This window comes from Leucopleurus acutus (assembly GCF_964270905.1).
Source record: "Leucopleurus acutus genome assembly, chromosome: 14".
Classification (NCBI taxonomy): Eukaryota; Metazoa; Chordata; class Mammalia; order Artiodactyla; family Delphinidae; genus Leucopleurus; species Leucopleurus acutus.
The window spans coordinates 51,630,058-51,646,126 of NC_139156.1; the positions used below are offsets into that span (position 1 = coordinate 51,630,058).

The 16,069-nt window shown below is 37.9% G+C and overlaps 1 protein-coding gene across 7 annotated transcripts in view; it reads right to left on the bottom strand.

The window, feature by feature from the left end:
* The window catches only part of NRG3 (neuregulin 3), a gene marked incomplete at both ends in the record, with an annotated part of 1,058,987 nt that overhangs the window by 132,875 nt on the left and 910,043 nt on the right, over positions 1-16,069 (bottom strand). For 4 of the 7 annotated variants that reach the window (XM_082854627.1, XM_082854630.1, XM_082854626.1 and 1 more), the window contains one exon: positions 2,045-2,071. In XM_082854627.1, the coding sequence (XP_082710753.1) occupies positions 2,045-2,071 (27 nt within the window). The remainder of the gene's footprint in view (positions 1-2,044; positions 2,072-16,069) is intronic. The other 3 variants (XM_082854628.1, XM_082854632.1, XM_082854631.1) reach the window with 1 other exon arrangement.

Here is a 16,069-nt window from a genome sequence, read left to right on the forward strand (position 1 = left end):
CCCACACACCACCAGGCAGTGTTTCTTATATCTACAGTCATTCTACTACATAACTTCTGGAGCCTCTATTCTCTGAGCCAGCAATCACCACAGTCTGGTGGAGCAAATTTCTCTACTGATTAGGCTAAGTACCTGCTATCCTCAAATGACTGTTGATGCTCAACTTCCATGCTGCTAATCCCCACCATCATCAGTAAATAAGGAAAGTACAAACCACATGTCCTTCTCAACAATTTATACTCTACCACATGACCATGCCCATGGTTTTCTGCAATTCTTGGTTCATATGACTACAACCTCCTCTTCACGCCAACAACTTGTTTGAGGACTCCCATGGTGACTACTCATTAATTCCATTCAGATTAGCCAATCCCTGTTCATCTCGTTACGCATCTACCTTACATTCCATAATGCTTCATTTCAATATTACCTTGAATTTCATTGTCCTTATGAGTTTTCATCACATCTATCTACCAAAACCCCAAATCTGCCGGAATTGAGCTGTCTGCTTTTTCTATGATCCAATACCTAGATAATAGAGCACTAATGAGTAATATCACACAACAGGAAGATCAATTTTAATATAAGTATGTCATCACTAATCTCTAATTAACCCTCAAAACTTCCAGAAATATAACTATCAACTTAACATCTTCTCTCAGATATATCAAAGGCACCCAGAACTCAAAATTTCCAAACCTAATCTAGTAAAACATCTCCCATAAATCTGTTCTTCTTCTAGTCTTCTTTTTCAGAAAATGGGTCCACATTTTATCTAAATATGCAAACTATTAAACCCTGCAGTCATCCTTGAGAGTCTCCCTTTTCTAACCTTCAACATCAATTCCTCTCAAATACTGGTTGCTATCACGTCCCCAATATCTGTCAGTTTTTCCTCTCACACCTTCCATTATCACAGGAGTCCAAGCTAGTATCATCTTGCCTCAAATAGGTCTTAAGAAACTTTAAATTTTATATTTATCAGTTTTATTACCTAATTATCATCTGAAAGATTCCTAGACTGTAAGCTCCCTCAAACCAGCTTTTATGGTCCATTTTTGCTCACTATTTTATCTGTAGCATGTTGCATTTTCTCTTTGCTTAGAGTGAGCAACTGATAAATATTTGCTGAATTAATGGATAAATGAAAACAAGCAAATTTGTCAGTATTATCACAGAGAACATATGCAGGTATAAAGCAAGTATTCCCATCTATATCATATAAGAGAAAAACCTGAAGTTCAACAAAAGCTGAGCAAGGAGAACCTATGAATTTGGATTCAAATTTGGGTCCTCAGTTCCACTAACTTTAACTCCTGAGTATCTTTCTATTTTAGTACCATGATGCCTATCAATCCTATGGAATGCTTTTTCTTTTCATTTACTTATAATATAGACTCAGAAAAGTATGTCCAATTCTTAATGTAATTATCTATGAGTATAGAAAATAATTACTGTGGAAGGTATTCTAATCCTTTTAAAAACACACCATTCACTACAAATACTTTCAAAATAAATATTTCCACTTTGTAAATGAAAACATTTATAGAGTCCATACTCCAAAATTAAGATTGACCAAAATATATCCAAAGTAGTCATCATGCAAAAGGAAAAAAAAATAGAGCAGAAAATAACAAAAACTGATATTTTTAAACCATCACCATTATTTTCTACCATTTATTGAGTGTTTGCCATCTTGCGGACATTGTGCTAAGCAATTTATATGTGCAATAAAATAGGAACTATCGTTATCCCTCTTTACAGATAAGAAAATTGGGAATTAGAGCAAACAATCAAATCCAGGAGCCAAATTCAACTTCTGTAAGGTTCCAAAGATGCACTTAACATCAAATTGCCTTCCCAATAAGTAGTTAAGTCTTCATTTTGAGCCATTACTTAGTGAAAAATCGACAAAAACATTTTTTACTACTAATAGTACCTGACAGTGAGACATTTCAATTATAATCAGATGGGGAAGAACGCTATATACATTATCAAACTTAGCTTTTTCCGGATATTTAAGGAGAAAATTGTTTAGTCTTACCCATGAATTCAATCCCCAAGTGGTCTGCTACACCGAAGTCAGCATATAAGAAAGGAAAACAGAAAAAGAAAAAAAGGTTAGAAAAAATTCCACACAGAAATCAGTGCTTATAAGATTGGCCTTTCAAGGCGAGGACTGTGTCTCAACTGTAACACCATGTTTGCTTGCGAAAGATAATTTAGTTTGCCCACAATTAGGGGTGATTTGAACACTGACTGGTATTTCCCAGTAGCCAGGAATTTAGATGGGATAATATTGCCAAGTATGCTAAGTATAAATTTAGCCAATAAAAAAGGAAAGAAAGAAAAAAAGAAAAAAAAAAAAAAAAAAGGAAGGAAGGGAGGGAGGGAGGGAGAAAGAAAAACAAAACTTCATATAAAGCATATCTGGAACTAAAGTTATTTTCAGAACTCATTATATTTTATGTAGAATAACTACTTGTTTAACATTAAACTTATTTGAACCTTTATGTTAATAATATGTAGGTAAAGGACTTCTGCATGACAGGCTTTCACCAGGTACTCTTCACTTTCACAAAAAAGAAATGAAGTTGGATCTTTTCCCATTTATTTGTTAGATGAAGAAACTGTGCTTCATTGAGACTAAAAATCTTACATGAGGAAGACCCAGGGCATAAATCCAGTCTATCTGACCCTTTGGTCCTATGACCGTTAAACTTGATAGCACTTCCTATCAAAAACAAATGGTAGATGTGTCCATGTCTGGTCTATGTTCCTATGGACAGCGTACCATTTTGACCACCTAATGTCTGTGATCAACAGAGGGATAAACCGGACCCTGCTATATCCAGCCATTCAACTTTGGAGATTTGTTTATTTAAATGGTGCTTTCTTTTAATCATTCAGTTATTCACTTTTAAAATTCATAGCAGTATTTAATGATGATTTCTGTTGTAGTAATATGTTTCTTAAATGAGAATAAATGGAAAAAAAAAACAGTATTCCTAAGATCATGTTTATTTCCAAGACTAATTTCTGGGCTCCCTTTTATGACTTCTCTATTTAGGAAAGATTTTCTTTTCAAAACATATGCATTTAGTTATCTTGAATATTTCAATGCCTTTCTTATTCGTAAATAACTCATCTTTAAATTCTATTGTGGTAAAATATATATAACATAAACCTTGTCACTTTGACAAATTTTAAGTGTACAATTCAGTGGTATTAATTACATTGAAAATGTTGTGTAACCACGATCAATATATTTCCCAAACTTTTCTTTTACTCCGAAGAGAAACTCTACCCACTAAGAAATAATTTCCCATCTTCCCCTCCCTGCTCTGTTCCGGGCAACCTCTAATCTACTTTACGTATCTATGAATCTGCCTGTAAATAGTTCAGTTTTTAAGTTATTAGGAATTATTTTAATTGAGAAATATCTCATATAAAGAACTATGGCAATGATGTTTTTTAAAAGTAGATGCATTTCTTCCTTTCCATGGCATTTTTTACCTGCTTAATATATACTATGATAGCTATCTAGCACACTTTCATAAAAAGACAAGATTTTTGTTCGCAAGTAATTCAGAAATCAGTGGGAGCCCACAGAGAGAAAGCTTTGAAAATTCTTTGTGATAGTGCTATAATGGAAAATGAGAAAATGTGCATTGGATAGAGTAGCCAAGAATCCATAAAAGCTTGCCCTGGGAGGAGGAGAATGTGCTTTTTGAATGGAGATTGTAGAAAAGTTGGCTAGACCATGTTTGGGTTCTTGTGTGAAAAAAATCTTCATGATTGTGTGCACTTAGGACACTAGGGAGAGACTAGAGTTGTGCTCTTTTAAAGCAGGGATGTGGGTGAGATTACCTATCATGAGACTAGAAGAAAAAAAAAAAAAGATTGGGAATAAAAAAAACCTTCTGCCTACAGCCAGAACAGCCATTAGCCCTAGTCTGGTTGAACAAGAACTTTCTGGTAGAATATATAAGATAGATAACCAGCAAGGACCTACTGTATACCACAGGGAACTCTACTCAATATTCTGTGATAACTTACATGAGAAAAGAATCTGAAAAAGAATGAATATATGTATATGTATAACCGAATCACTTTGCTGTACACCTGAAACAATATTGTAAATCAACTATATTCCAATAAAACTAAAAAATAAAATAAAATAAAATTGATGTGGTACAATGGAATATTATTCAGCCTTAAAAAAGAATAATGCCAACTGCAGCAACATGGATGGACCTAGAAATTATCATACTAAGTGAAATAAGTCAGAAAGAGAAAGACAAATACCATATGATATCACTTATATGTGGAATCTAAAATATGACACAAATGAACTTATTTATGAAACAAAAAGAGACTCACACATAGAAAACAAATTTATGGTTACCAAAGGGGAAAGGGACCAAAGGGATACAGTAGGAGTCTGGGATTAGCAGGTACAAACTACTACACATAAAACAGATAAACAACAAGCTCCTACTATATAGCGCAGGGAACTATATTCAATGTCCTCTAATGAACCATAATGGAAAAGAATATGAAAAAGAATATGTGTATATATATATATATATATATGTGTGTGTGTGTATATATATATATATATATAACTGAGTCACTGCTGTATACCAGAAACTAATACGACACTGTTAAATCAACTATACTTCAATGTAAAAAAAAGAACTTTCTAGTAGAACTGAGATGGCTCAGAAATGGCTGGCTGTAGTCTGTTTTGCTGGCAAGTATAACCAATGGTCACTCTTCATTCTTCCCACAACCTTGGTGGGTCCATCTCTATATGAGACAGGAGATATGGGCAATCAGGCTTTGTAAGTCTGGAAATTGCATGAAGAAATGAGTGGCAAGTTTGATAAATTTGAGGGCAATCTAAACACTTTAAACCAGAATGAATTCATAACTAGTAAAAGGAACAGAAATCAGAATTTTAAAATTATTCAAACACTAAACGGTGTAAGTAGATGTCTTAAGAGAAAGGAAATCTGTCTACTCTTAACACAGCAGAAAAGTTACATCTAATTATTAGAGTAGTAGTTCTCAGAAATACTGTCAAGCAACATGGCATTATATTCTTAGATTTTATAGAGAAATTATTTACTTTTTATAATAACATTCATGAAGACTGACACTACTGAAACATACAAATAAAAAGTTAGATCTTATTTAAAATTTCCCTCTTTCTCTCTCTCTCTCCCTCTCTCACCACACACACACACACACACACACACACACACACACACACACACACATATTTCCATTCTTTTATTAAAATGCTAAACACTGATCATTATTGCAGGTTTAAAGATACTGACAGGATTTGTTAACAGACAAAAGGATTGATGAAAATCCATGAAATTGCATGACAGAAAAGCAATTAATTTTGTCAACTGAGTCACCCAGAACAGAAACCACAATACTTCTCATAACCCTTCACTGGCTAATTCTTAAAGCAAACAGCATTCCTGGGGATATTCAGGTCTGCACGAAAACATCAAGAGGAATGTGATACGAATGAATCAATTAATTACTCATTTATTCATTCACTCAACAAACCATGCGCCAAGAACTGTGCAGATACTGGGATGAAGGAGGAGGCAAATAACTTCAAGAAAAAGTTTGATCTTCCCTATGGCATGTATTAGAATGTATAATTCCCATTTCTTTTAGAGTCTGATGAACTTTTATATGTAAAAATTGCAGTTCTTTGGGAATATTGCACCCTTTGATTATATAGTAGTGGCTAAGATATACTGAGCACTTACTACATGCCAGGAACTGCTTAAAGTATTAACTCACAGAAACTTATAAGGCTGTCATGATCCGCATTTTACAGATGAGGAACAGAGGTAAACAAACTTTCCCAAAACTACACTGTTGATAAGTAGTAGAAACACAACTGAGCCTAAGCTTCTCGACTTTCAGCCACCAGTCATTCTCAGGGTTTACTTATGCCCTCCTTATGAAGAAAAAGCTAATTTTTACAAAATCATCAGTTAATAAGACGTTCAGGGAGGAGTTATTTAATCCACTTAAGAGAACAAATTGTTTTCAAGTATCCTCAGGCACTGTAGAAGCACTACTTATTTATTTGCTCACCGCTGGTTTATTGATGAAGTGCCCAATATAGGCTAGGTAGAGAGGGATTCCCTCTCTCCAAGGAACCAAACTGGCAAATCATTAACATCTTTTCATTGGTTCCTAGGGAGATTTCTTCATAACGAGCCTTGCCTAATTGAAGTTACCTGTTTGTACATATAGCAAGGGATGTGCGGAGTTGTGCCTGAATATTGCCAGCCATCGAACCAAATAATCTTCAAATTGGCAACACACTTAACAAATGCCAGCAGCTCTGCCTGAAACGTGCTTAAGATTTGAGGGCTACGGAAGTGAGCAGGGAGACAAACTTAACATGCTATAGAGTCAAAAACTCCGGGAAATTCAAGGCCCACATGTTTCCAACATGTCCATAATTCTTTTTTTTTGGCCACGCGGCATGTGGGATCTTAGTTCCCCAACCAGGGATCGAACTTATGCCCCCTGCAGTGGAAAAGTGGAATCTTAACCAGTGGAATCTTCCCACTGCCAGGGAAGTTCCTCAAAGCTTCTTATTTATATGTTGACAGACAGACAACCAGGGGCTACAAACAGTTCCCTCAATCTGGGCAGAATGAGGAAAAGCAACCAAAAGCAATCCTTGACTTGATTCCAATCTCAGGGCGAGATGAGACAAGTTGTCCAGCCTGTGATGAGGAACCCCTGTAATGCAGCACCGGGACGATGCAACATGAATGTGAGTTTCAGTGTCACTCTTACATTAAAAGTAACTGAACAGGTAGTTCTATCATAGAGTAGTTCCAAATGGGATGATTTAAGCCCTTATTCCAGGGGATGTGGAAAAACATATTATATGAAAATATTGTTCTGTGTTTTAAAAAGTTAGAATAGTCGCTTAAAGTTCAACAGGCTTCTCCACTGCAAGAATCCCTAAAGGTCTTCATATGTGTGCCAAGACTCCCCCGGTGGAGTATTTCCCAACTTGATGTAGGCTACCACCTTGTTATGAAGCACTCTGTGGTAGTAATCTATCATAGTACCCATGCTGGGAAATAGGTCCCATATAAATGTGGAGGAAACTAGCCACTCAACTATAAAATATGTCATTTTATAAATGGTTTATCTTAATCACTGAACTGAACTCTGTCACTCTGTAGATTCTACCCTCCGATCCATGTCAAATGACTTTCCAGTGGTGACGCTTTAGGATGAGGTAGTCCATCACAACTAAGAAGACTAAATCGGATTTATGAAGATGGTAAGCTGGGTCTTGAACATCTGCTGACTCCTGACACCTGTGCTTATCATTCTCTAGTAGTTTCTAGAATCGCTGTAAAGAGATGTAACTGTGTCATGCTTCACCAGTGGGTCACTGTATTTTGCTTGCTCCTGGAGAAGATCATGGACAAGGTGATGAGATGTCACACGTCAAGGCACTGTCATGTATGTCCCAGTTTACTATAACAAGACAGGTAAACTAGGAGAGGCTGGGATAGACTCTAAGGTTTCTGATTAGGAGGGTAAGGGCTGAGGGTGGACCTGGCTGTGATGCTGAGGGAAGCTAGAGTCTAGAAGCAATCCACGGGATTCTCAGAATATATACCTTTCAAAAAGATTAAGGTGTCACAGGATGGGGGAATAGGGCTCACCACAGGCTCCCAGAGCATATAACTGTTCACCAGAGGGAAGTGACACTTGGCAGTCACTAAGACAACGTGACAACTGGGAGCCAAGAACAGCCAGACGTGAATCTCTCAGGCCTTTTGGGTCAGTCCCGCAACAGGGAGGGAAGGAGAGCTGGCAAGAGTGTGAGCTCACTCCTGCAGGGTGAGGAAGGAAAGGCCCTTTCCAGGCATTGCATTCCATTCTATCATGTTGTCCTAAAAGGAGAGGGCTATTATCAGATTATCCTTTTTCCAGCTACTCAGTGCAAGAGTTTGGATATGAATGCAGGTTAGATTCTAACCTCCATGCTCTCTCCATTAAATCATGCTACCTTGTTCAACAGGTAATTTTATTTTTATCAGCACACATATATATTTGATCTTAAAATTTCTACATTAAAAAAATTTCTTTTAAAAAATTTATTTTTGGCTGTGTTGTGTCTTCATCGCTGCACATGAGCTTTCTCTAGTTGCAGTGAGCGGGGGCTAACTCTTCCTTGCGGTGCATGGGCTTCTCATTGTGGTGGCTTCTCTTGTTGTGGAGTACGGGCTCTAGGCCCGTGGGCTTCAGTAGTTGTGGCACACAGGCTCAGTAGTTGTGGCTCGCGGGCTCTAGAGCACAGACTCAGTAGTCGTGGCGCACGGGCTTAGTTGCTCCGCGGCATGTGGGATCTTCCCAGACCAGGGCTCGAACCTGTGTCCCCTGCATTGGCAGGCGGATTCTTAACCACTGTGCCACCAGGGAAGTCCAAAATTTCTACATGTTTATGAATAAAATTTGGACAGTAAAACATCATATTAATGAAAATGATACATTTCTTACTATATTTTGAAACTAATTCCTGTTAAATTTTTATTCTAGTTCTTTCTGGTCTTCTCTCTGTACATGTAAAATAAGTTTAAAGTCAATTTTACACAAAATCACCTTGCCTCATGGGCCTAAGTCAGAGGACTCTCTGTGGCCACTTCAGCTCTATAATCCCAATCCCACTCTTACTTCTATCATATCAGAACTGACAGCTTTTTCTACTGTTGAGAGTAAGTCCTGACATTAATACTGTGACCAGCCTCACACCAGACAGGTCATCAATCATGGAGAAGTAAAACCACTTTTCCAGAAGAGCACATAGCCCCATTCTCCCTTCCACGGGCCTTGTAATGAAACATGACCTCTTAATTTTTCTTCTCAAAAGCTCTGTTACGGATTCCTCTTGAACAGAGTCGCTTCTATTTCTCACTCCCCTCTCATCCTCTAAATAAAAATATTCGTTTGTATCAAAGGAGGAGAAGCAAGCAGCCATGGAGACGGCCACACGTTCATGCAGCGCAAACTCAAGATGGGCATTCCGCTCCGTGAAATCAAATAACAAATCAGAGTTACAACTGAGGTTTACGAGGGACTCTTTGTTTAGGCTGCTCCTCAAGGATGAATCTTGCCTAAATGGCTTGTAGAATTTTCCAGTGAAAACAGCTTAGAACATTAGACTTAAAATGATTTCATGTTCACAATTATTGATTCAAGAATTAAATAAGAATTATCATTATATAGAAGAATTCTTCATTCAAAAAATACTGCTATTTTGGTTATATAATCGATGATAGCAAATTTGTATAGGTGAATGCACAAGGGGTTTTTGTTCTTGAAATTCCCCAGCTCTTGTCATATTTTATCAACTTCTCATATTTTCTCACTGGGAACTCCCACACACATTATTTTATATAACTTTAAAAATTAGCCTGGGGCTTTCCTGGTGGCTCAGTGGTTGAGAGTCTGCCTGCCGATGCAGGGGACACGGGTTCGTGCCCCGGTCCGGGAAGATCCCACATGCCGCGGAGCGGCTGGGCCTGTGAGCCATGGCCGCTGAGCCTGCATGTCCGGAGCCTGTGCTCCGCGATGGCAGAGGCCACAGCAGCGAGAGGCCCGCGTACCGCAAAAAAAAAAAAAAAAAAAAATTAGCCTGTAAAGTAGTGCTACTGACCCCCATTTAATAGCTGAAGAAAATAAGCGTTGTGAAAAACCAAAGGCCGTATTTATAGATGCCTATATTCTGAGGGTGGAAAACTATCTCAAATCCCAGGAGTGAAGGGTCATTATTTCTCTTGCTCACTGGTTTATCACTCTAGCCTATCAAAATCTGACATTTTGTTGATGCTCAATAAATATTTATTGAATGAATGAAATGCCATCTGAGTCAGCCCCTTTGCCCACTGCATGTGATATTTTGAATTCCTTCAGAGCACATCCAGGCTGTTTTCCATCACCTCAGTTTCTGAGGATTCCAATGAACATTACACCTCTGGGTGCAACTCTTTCGATATTGAAAAAACAATATCCATAAATGTTTCTAGAACACCCCCCATATCAAAGTACTACATTTAATTACTACTTACATGAGACTACAATTCTGGAGTCCAAAAATCACCAGATTATTATCTGAAAGTGTCCAACACATGTATACCATTGTCACATAATTTTTGTATGTAATTTAGGATTCATGTGAACAAGTGGTCAATTATCAGGAAAAAGTATTCAATTTTCCATGGTAATTAAAATATTATTATATATGCTATTTAAGGGGTTACTTCTTAATACTGTCAAACCATTCAAGCAATCTTTGAAATATTTGTTTTGTACAGTTTTACAGATTGTAACTTTTCAACTTCAATCCATTTTATTATCAATGAAGACATACAGAAGAGATTATAGTCCTTACATCTGCATCATAGATGTAAGGATTATAATAAAATAGGGGAATGTCTACTCAAAAAAGTAAAAGAAAGGAAAGAAAGAAGTATATGGCAATCAGCATTATTTGTGTTTGCAGTTGATATGCTAATTAATTAAAGCTTTTGTTAACCAGTTGTTTCAGTACTATGCTTTTCATTATATTCCTGAATTCAAAATTGCAATAGCTTCTGATGAATACTAATTCAGAAAATGATGGACACATTTTAAGAAACATTGCTCTGAAATGAACTCTCCTAAGCAAAGAGCAAAGAAACCTAACTCCCACCTCCCAACAGATGACAGCTTTGGTAGCATGGAGATCCCAACAAAGGTATCTTCTGCTTCCCATCTGCCAAAAACAGAGGGACCAAAGAGAACGATTAGCCAAGAGGTCAAAGATTCTTGGTCCTGGACCAACTGCCCAAGGTATTGACCTGGAACACCCAAATGCAGGGAAGTAATGGAGCTGGCAAAAAGCCTCATTCATGATGAAGTAAAGAAAAGAACAAGTCCACACCGAGGAAATAGCAAAGATAATTCAAACTAGGAGGCAAGTTAAGGTCATAATCAGGAAGAGGTCCTTTCATGTTAGGACTCAGGAAAACTGATTAGCGGCCGAGAAAGTGCAACTTATGATAGGCTGGGCTAACTGTGTCAGGGCTAAGACCTAAAACAAGCCTGTGTGTTGGAAGCTTATTCTTACGTGATGCCTGATGCCATCAAGAAATGATGTGGGACAAGACAACACAAGACAGACCTGGCACTTTTGTACTTTGCTTTTGGTAACCACTCTTTAGGTTGGCCTCTGAATGGTAGGCTTGTCCATTGTCACTGCCACTGGCTTTGCTCTATTTTATTTTACGTAAAGGTATTTATTTGTATGGAAAGAGCAAAGAAACCTAACTTTGCTCTATTTTATTTTACGTAAAGGTATTTATTTGTATGGAAAAATATATTGCATGACAAATAGTTTTTCTGTAGGAAATCACTTAAAATATGAGAAAGAAGTCACCCATTTTTCCTAACCCTCTAAAGATTCTGTTCTACCAGCACTTCCCTCAAATAGGCGCATACCCACACATCTCATGTTTTTATTCCAGCCATTACACTAGCCTTGAATATCTTTCCTGATGGACTCTCAAGTCTTCCTCCTACAAACTCAGTCTGTCTTTCAAGGACCACTTCCTCCTGAAGCCATCTCTGAAAGCCTGAAATAACATTACCTGCTCTGTTTTTCTATGAATGATAATGGGATCTGTATTTAGGAGCAGGATTATTGTGCACTGAAATAGAACCAGTATAGATATACCTATACCATAACTAATTAGGAAAACTAGGATCGTTTGCCTGCCCCTCCTTCACTTCCCCTTCTGCCTTTCAAACAGCAGATGGAAAGTAAATGTTTATTGAATCTTTTTCATAACCCCACCAATTTTCTTTCTCAATGAGGTATACCATTGTGAGATTTTTTTAAAAAGTAAATCATGCTTATAAACTATAATGCTTTCTCTCAGGCGAGATTTTCTACCTTAGTCTTCCAGATTTTCTGGACATTTTCAATAGGCTTCCATTAAAACACACACACACATACACACAAACTATATTTCGAGTTACATAGTTTATTCCTCACTGAATTGTGAATCACCTGCAGGGAACAAAAAAAAAAAAAAGAAAGGAGGAAAGAGGAAAGTCTTTTCTTTTCCTCTTCTATCACCTCAATGAACTGAGATGTTCAGGCAAGTGACTACTTATATAAGAAGTTCTTTTTTTTTTTTTTTTTGCGGTACGCGGGCCTCTCACTGTTGTGGCCTCTCCTGTTGGTGGAGCACAGGCTCCGGACGCGCAGGCTCAGCGGCCATGGCTCACGGGCCCAGCCGCTCCGCGGCATGTGGGATCTTCCCGGACCGGGGCATGAACCCGTGTCCCCTGCATCGGCAGGCGGACTCTCAACCCCTGCGCCACCAGGGAAGCCCAAGAAGTTCTTATTTTAATGTTCTTTGGGAGAAGAGGGAAGCACTGGTAGCCACTGAGGTTGCAGAGAAAAGCCTCAATGAGGCCTTTATCCACAGCCATCCATGGCAGCCATGTTCACTCCTGTGATCTTCCTCTGCCTCTGTTCCATACACAAACTCGGCTCCATTCGTGGAATTAAAGAAAGTGCTTCAATACAACATGATTTTTAGAGCTCCTGATCTTTGAAAGAACTGCTTTATCTTGCTCTTTTCAGACTCAGCTCAAACAATTCCCCAAGAGGTGCCCTTTCTAATAACACTTTGCTCTTTCAATTCTATCTTGTGGTCATTTGTCCGGCAGTCTCGCCTCCTTCCAGACTATGTGCCCTATCTAGCAGGCAGTAAATGCTCAAAGCATTTTTGTTGACTGAATCCACAAATAGATGGATAATGAGTATCTGAAGAAATCAATTGATTTATTTGTTTAAATGCACATACTCACGGTGCCTAATATTTGGTATTGTGCTCTTAAAATGATACCTAAAATCAGGCAACTGGGGAGAAAACTTGGCAACCCTATGGTTTCTATTACTAATTTTGTTTCTTAGCTTCATTCTGACAAGTTAACACATTCCAATATTGGGGAACATCTTAGTTTAATATTTAATGCTGTACTTTTTTTTTGTAAAAAGCATTGGTATGGGAATAGTTTCATAGCTTATGAGACTTATGCTGGATATTTCTATTACCAAGTTTAAAAGTCAGGACAATTTAGACTCAAAAACCCCTGAACACCTGGGAATGCTCGATAATGAGCACAACAGACAACACACTTGGGCTCACTAATGGATTAATGTATTACTTCTGCAGACTTAAAATGTAGCAATTTCTTTCCCCCTAAATGCATAACCAGCTGAGGGTATTATTTGGTTCATTTAAACGCAAAGAACAATTCTTCTTTTGCTACCTGCTTCCTAAATCTATTAAGTAGTTAATAACATAGGACTAATGTAAGCTTCTTTTATTTAACAGAAATAAAGAAATGGAAATTAAACTGGTAGAGCCTTCACCCAATAATGGCTTACCCCAGAGTAGCTGAATTCTTCGTAGTGTAGAAAAACTAGGGAAAGCATCTTTATTAAAATAATGGAAGAAACTATTATCTAATTTTGGCTATAATTAGCTGGGAACCCAGTGGAATCCAGGTACTTTGAAGTTCTCACCCTCATCCTCCCACTACCCTCTTCTATAGTCTTGATAACTCTGTGTGTTTTCTAGATATGTGGATAAAAAATAATCACTCTGCCGGGCATCCTATTAGTGAGATAACCTTTTCAAAATGCTGTGTGGATGTCAAAAGCTAAGTATGGATGAATTTATGTGGATGTCAAAAGCTGAGTATGGATGAATTTATAAAGTTCTAATTTTACATCACTTAGACATTAGCAAAGCAAATGAAGAGTCTACAATGTTATTCTTCAAAGCTACCATCTACAAATGATAGACTTGTGAGTCTATATGACATCCTGCTGACTCATCCCCACAGCATCCTTTCTGCAGATAATATTTTACAGATGAGGAAACTAAGATTCAGAAAGGTGTACTAATTTGCTCAAGATGGGCTAATTTGCTTCCCAAGATGGGAAGCACGTAATTTCATTAAATCATGCCGCTGTCCCCACAGAAAACTTTCCACCTTGCCTAGCATGCCATGTAAGTCAAACATTAATGGTCCAGCCCCATCCTGCTTCTCCAGCCCCACCTCCACATTCCTTCTCCAATTCCAAAGCCTCACCTTGCTCACGTGCAATCTGGTGAACTTCATTCATAACGACTCACTTTTTTTAAACACAACTAGCTCTGGAATGCATATCTTTTCCCACATACTGTCTCCAACAGAAACAGGCTTTCATGGAATCTTTTATATTTATGTACTGTAGGTTCATCACACTCTATTATAGTTCTTTGTTTTCCTGCTCATCTTCCCCCAAATGACTATAAGCAACTTAATAAAAAAAGCCATGCTTAGTATGTCTTTATATTATAGTTCCTGGCACAGAGAGAGTATTTGAGTAAATAAAGAAAAATTAACTAGCTGCATGGAGTTTTGAAGTTTTACTCAATGTGACCTCTGTTACAGGTAGTTCCTTCTATCCTGTATTCTTTTGTCTGTTGCTTCTGGGGAGGGAGGTCTTAGCAATTAAAAAAAAAAGTTTGTGAGTTGCAAAATCCTTGGCTCAGAAGAAACTGAAATATAAAATACTAGATTTGATGGTATAGACAAAGAACCAGGCTCCCCTGCAAATTAATACATTAAAGAGTTTCTAGGTGAAGGGAAGAAATGGAGGAAAGCCAAAAGGCCTGGGAGGTGACCTTCAGAAAAAAGTATGCACACTGCTGCTGCCAAATCATGCACTTCTCACCATCCCACTGCTCCAACTAGAGGAAGTGAAACAGCTTCCCAAACAGGGCTGCCTTGAACTTGCTAACTACAGTCCCTGGAGGCAGCAAGGCCAGAGTACCCCATGTCCACTGCTCTCCCAACTTCAGCTTTACACTGAAGGATGGGATGCTAGAGGAGCCAGAGAGATGACCCTCAGATCTGCCAGGGTGGGTAGCACCTAGGCACGTCAATTTATTCCCCATGAACCTGATAGGCACAATCACCGAGACCCTGACATACATGAGCTAGGAGGTTGGGAAGACTACAGTCTGCAGCAATGGCCTCTGTGGACTAAACACATGACAGTAGTGAGGACACCTCAGCCGATTCCAGCATGGATAGACAAGAGCACAGAGGATTTGCCCATCTACCACCTCTTGCAGCTGCACCGGTGCCTGGGCACTGGGTAAACCACACCTCTTTACAGAACTGTGACGCTATCCTCAGGGAACAGGAGTCAAGGATGAACTGTGATTACACTTTTCTCTAACCCAATGAAATGCAACTTGAGATAGAAAAGAAGGAAATTTAAATAACGAAGATAATAATATAGCTTAAATCTTAGAGGGCTTATTGTAAGCAGCCGTTTATCTATACACTTTACGTGTCTTAATTAATTAAAAACCTACAGCAATTTTATGAAGTAGTTGCTATTTTTATTCCCATGTTAGAGATGAAACTGAGGCACACAGAGGTTAACGAGATCCTTCAACTTGTGACTAACAATGCTGGGATTCAAACCCAGGTTTCAAGTACTTACACTTTGAACCCACGACACAAATGGCTTTGTATACACATCTACTCCACATTTTTTAGACTGAGATTTGTTACTGCTACAAAATCAAGAAGGCTGATTAGCTTATTATACTGCAGTATTAGATACAATTACACTGAACTCAATATAGTCATGTTATCCCTAAATTTTATTTTATTTAAAAAATTTTGTTTTAAATGGGCATTTCTTGCTGTTGCAAAAATTGGAATATACAATAAGGTAATTTGCATGGTTACTAAACAATATATGCAAACAGCTAGGTGCAAAGAAATTCTCAACAGATTTTGTGGGACTTCAAACTACTTAAGTACTTAACTATTGAATTATTCTTGCTATGGGCATTTGTTCTTATTAAACCAAACATTTTTACTTAGTTGATGTCAAATCAGTTTGAATTTTTGTTTTAAGGAATTTCCT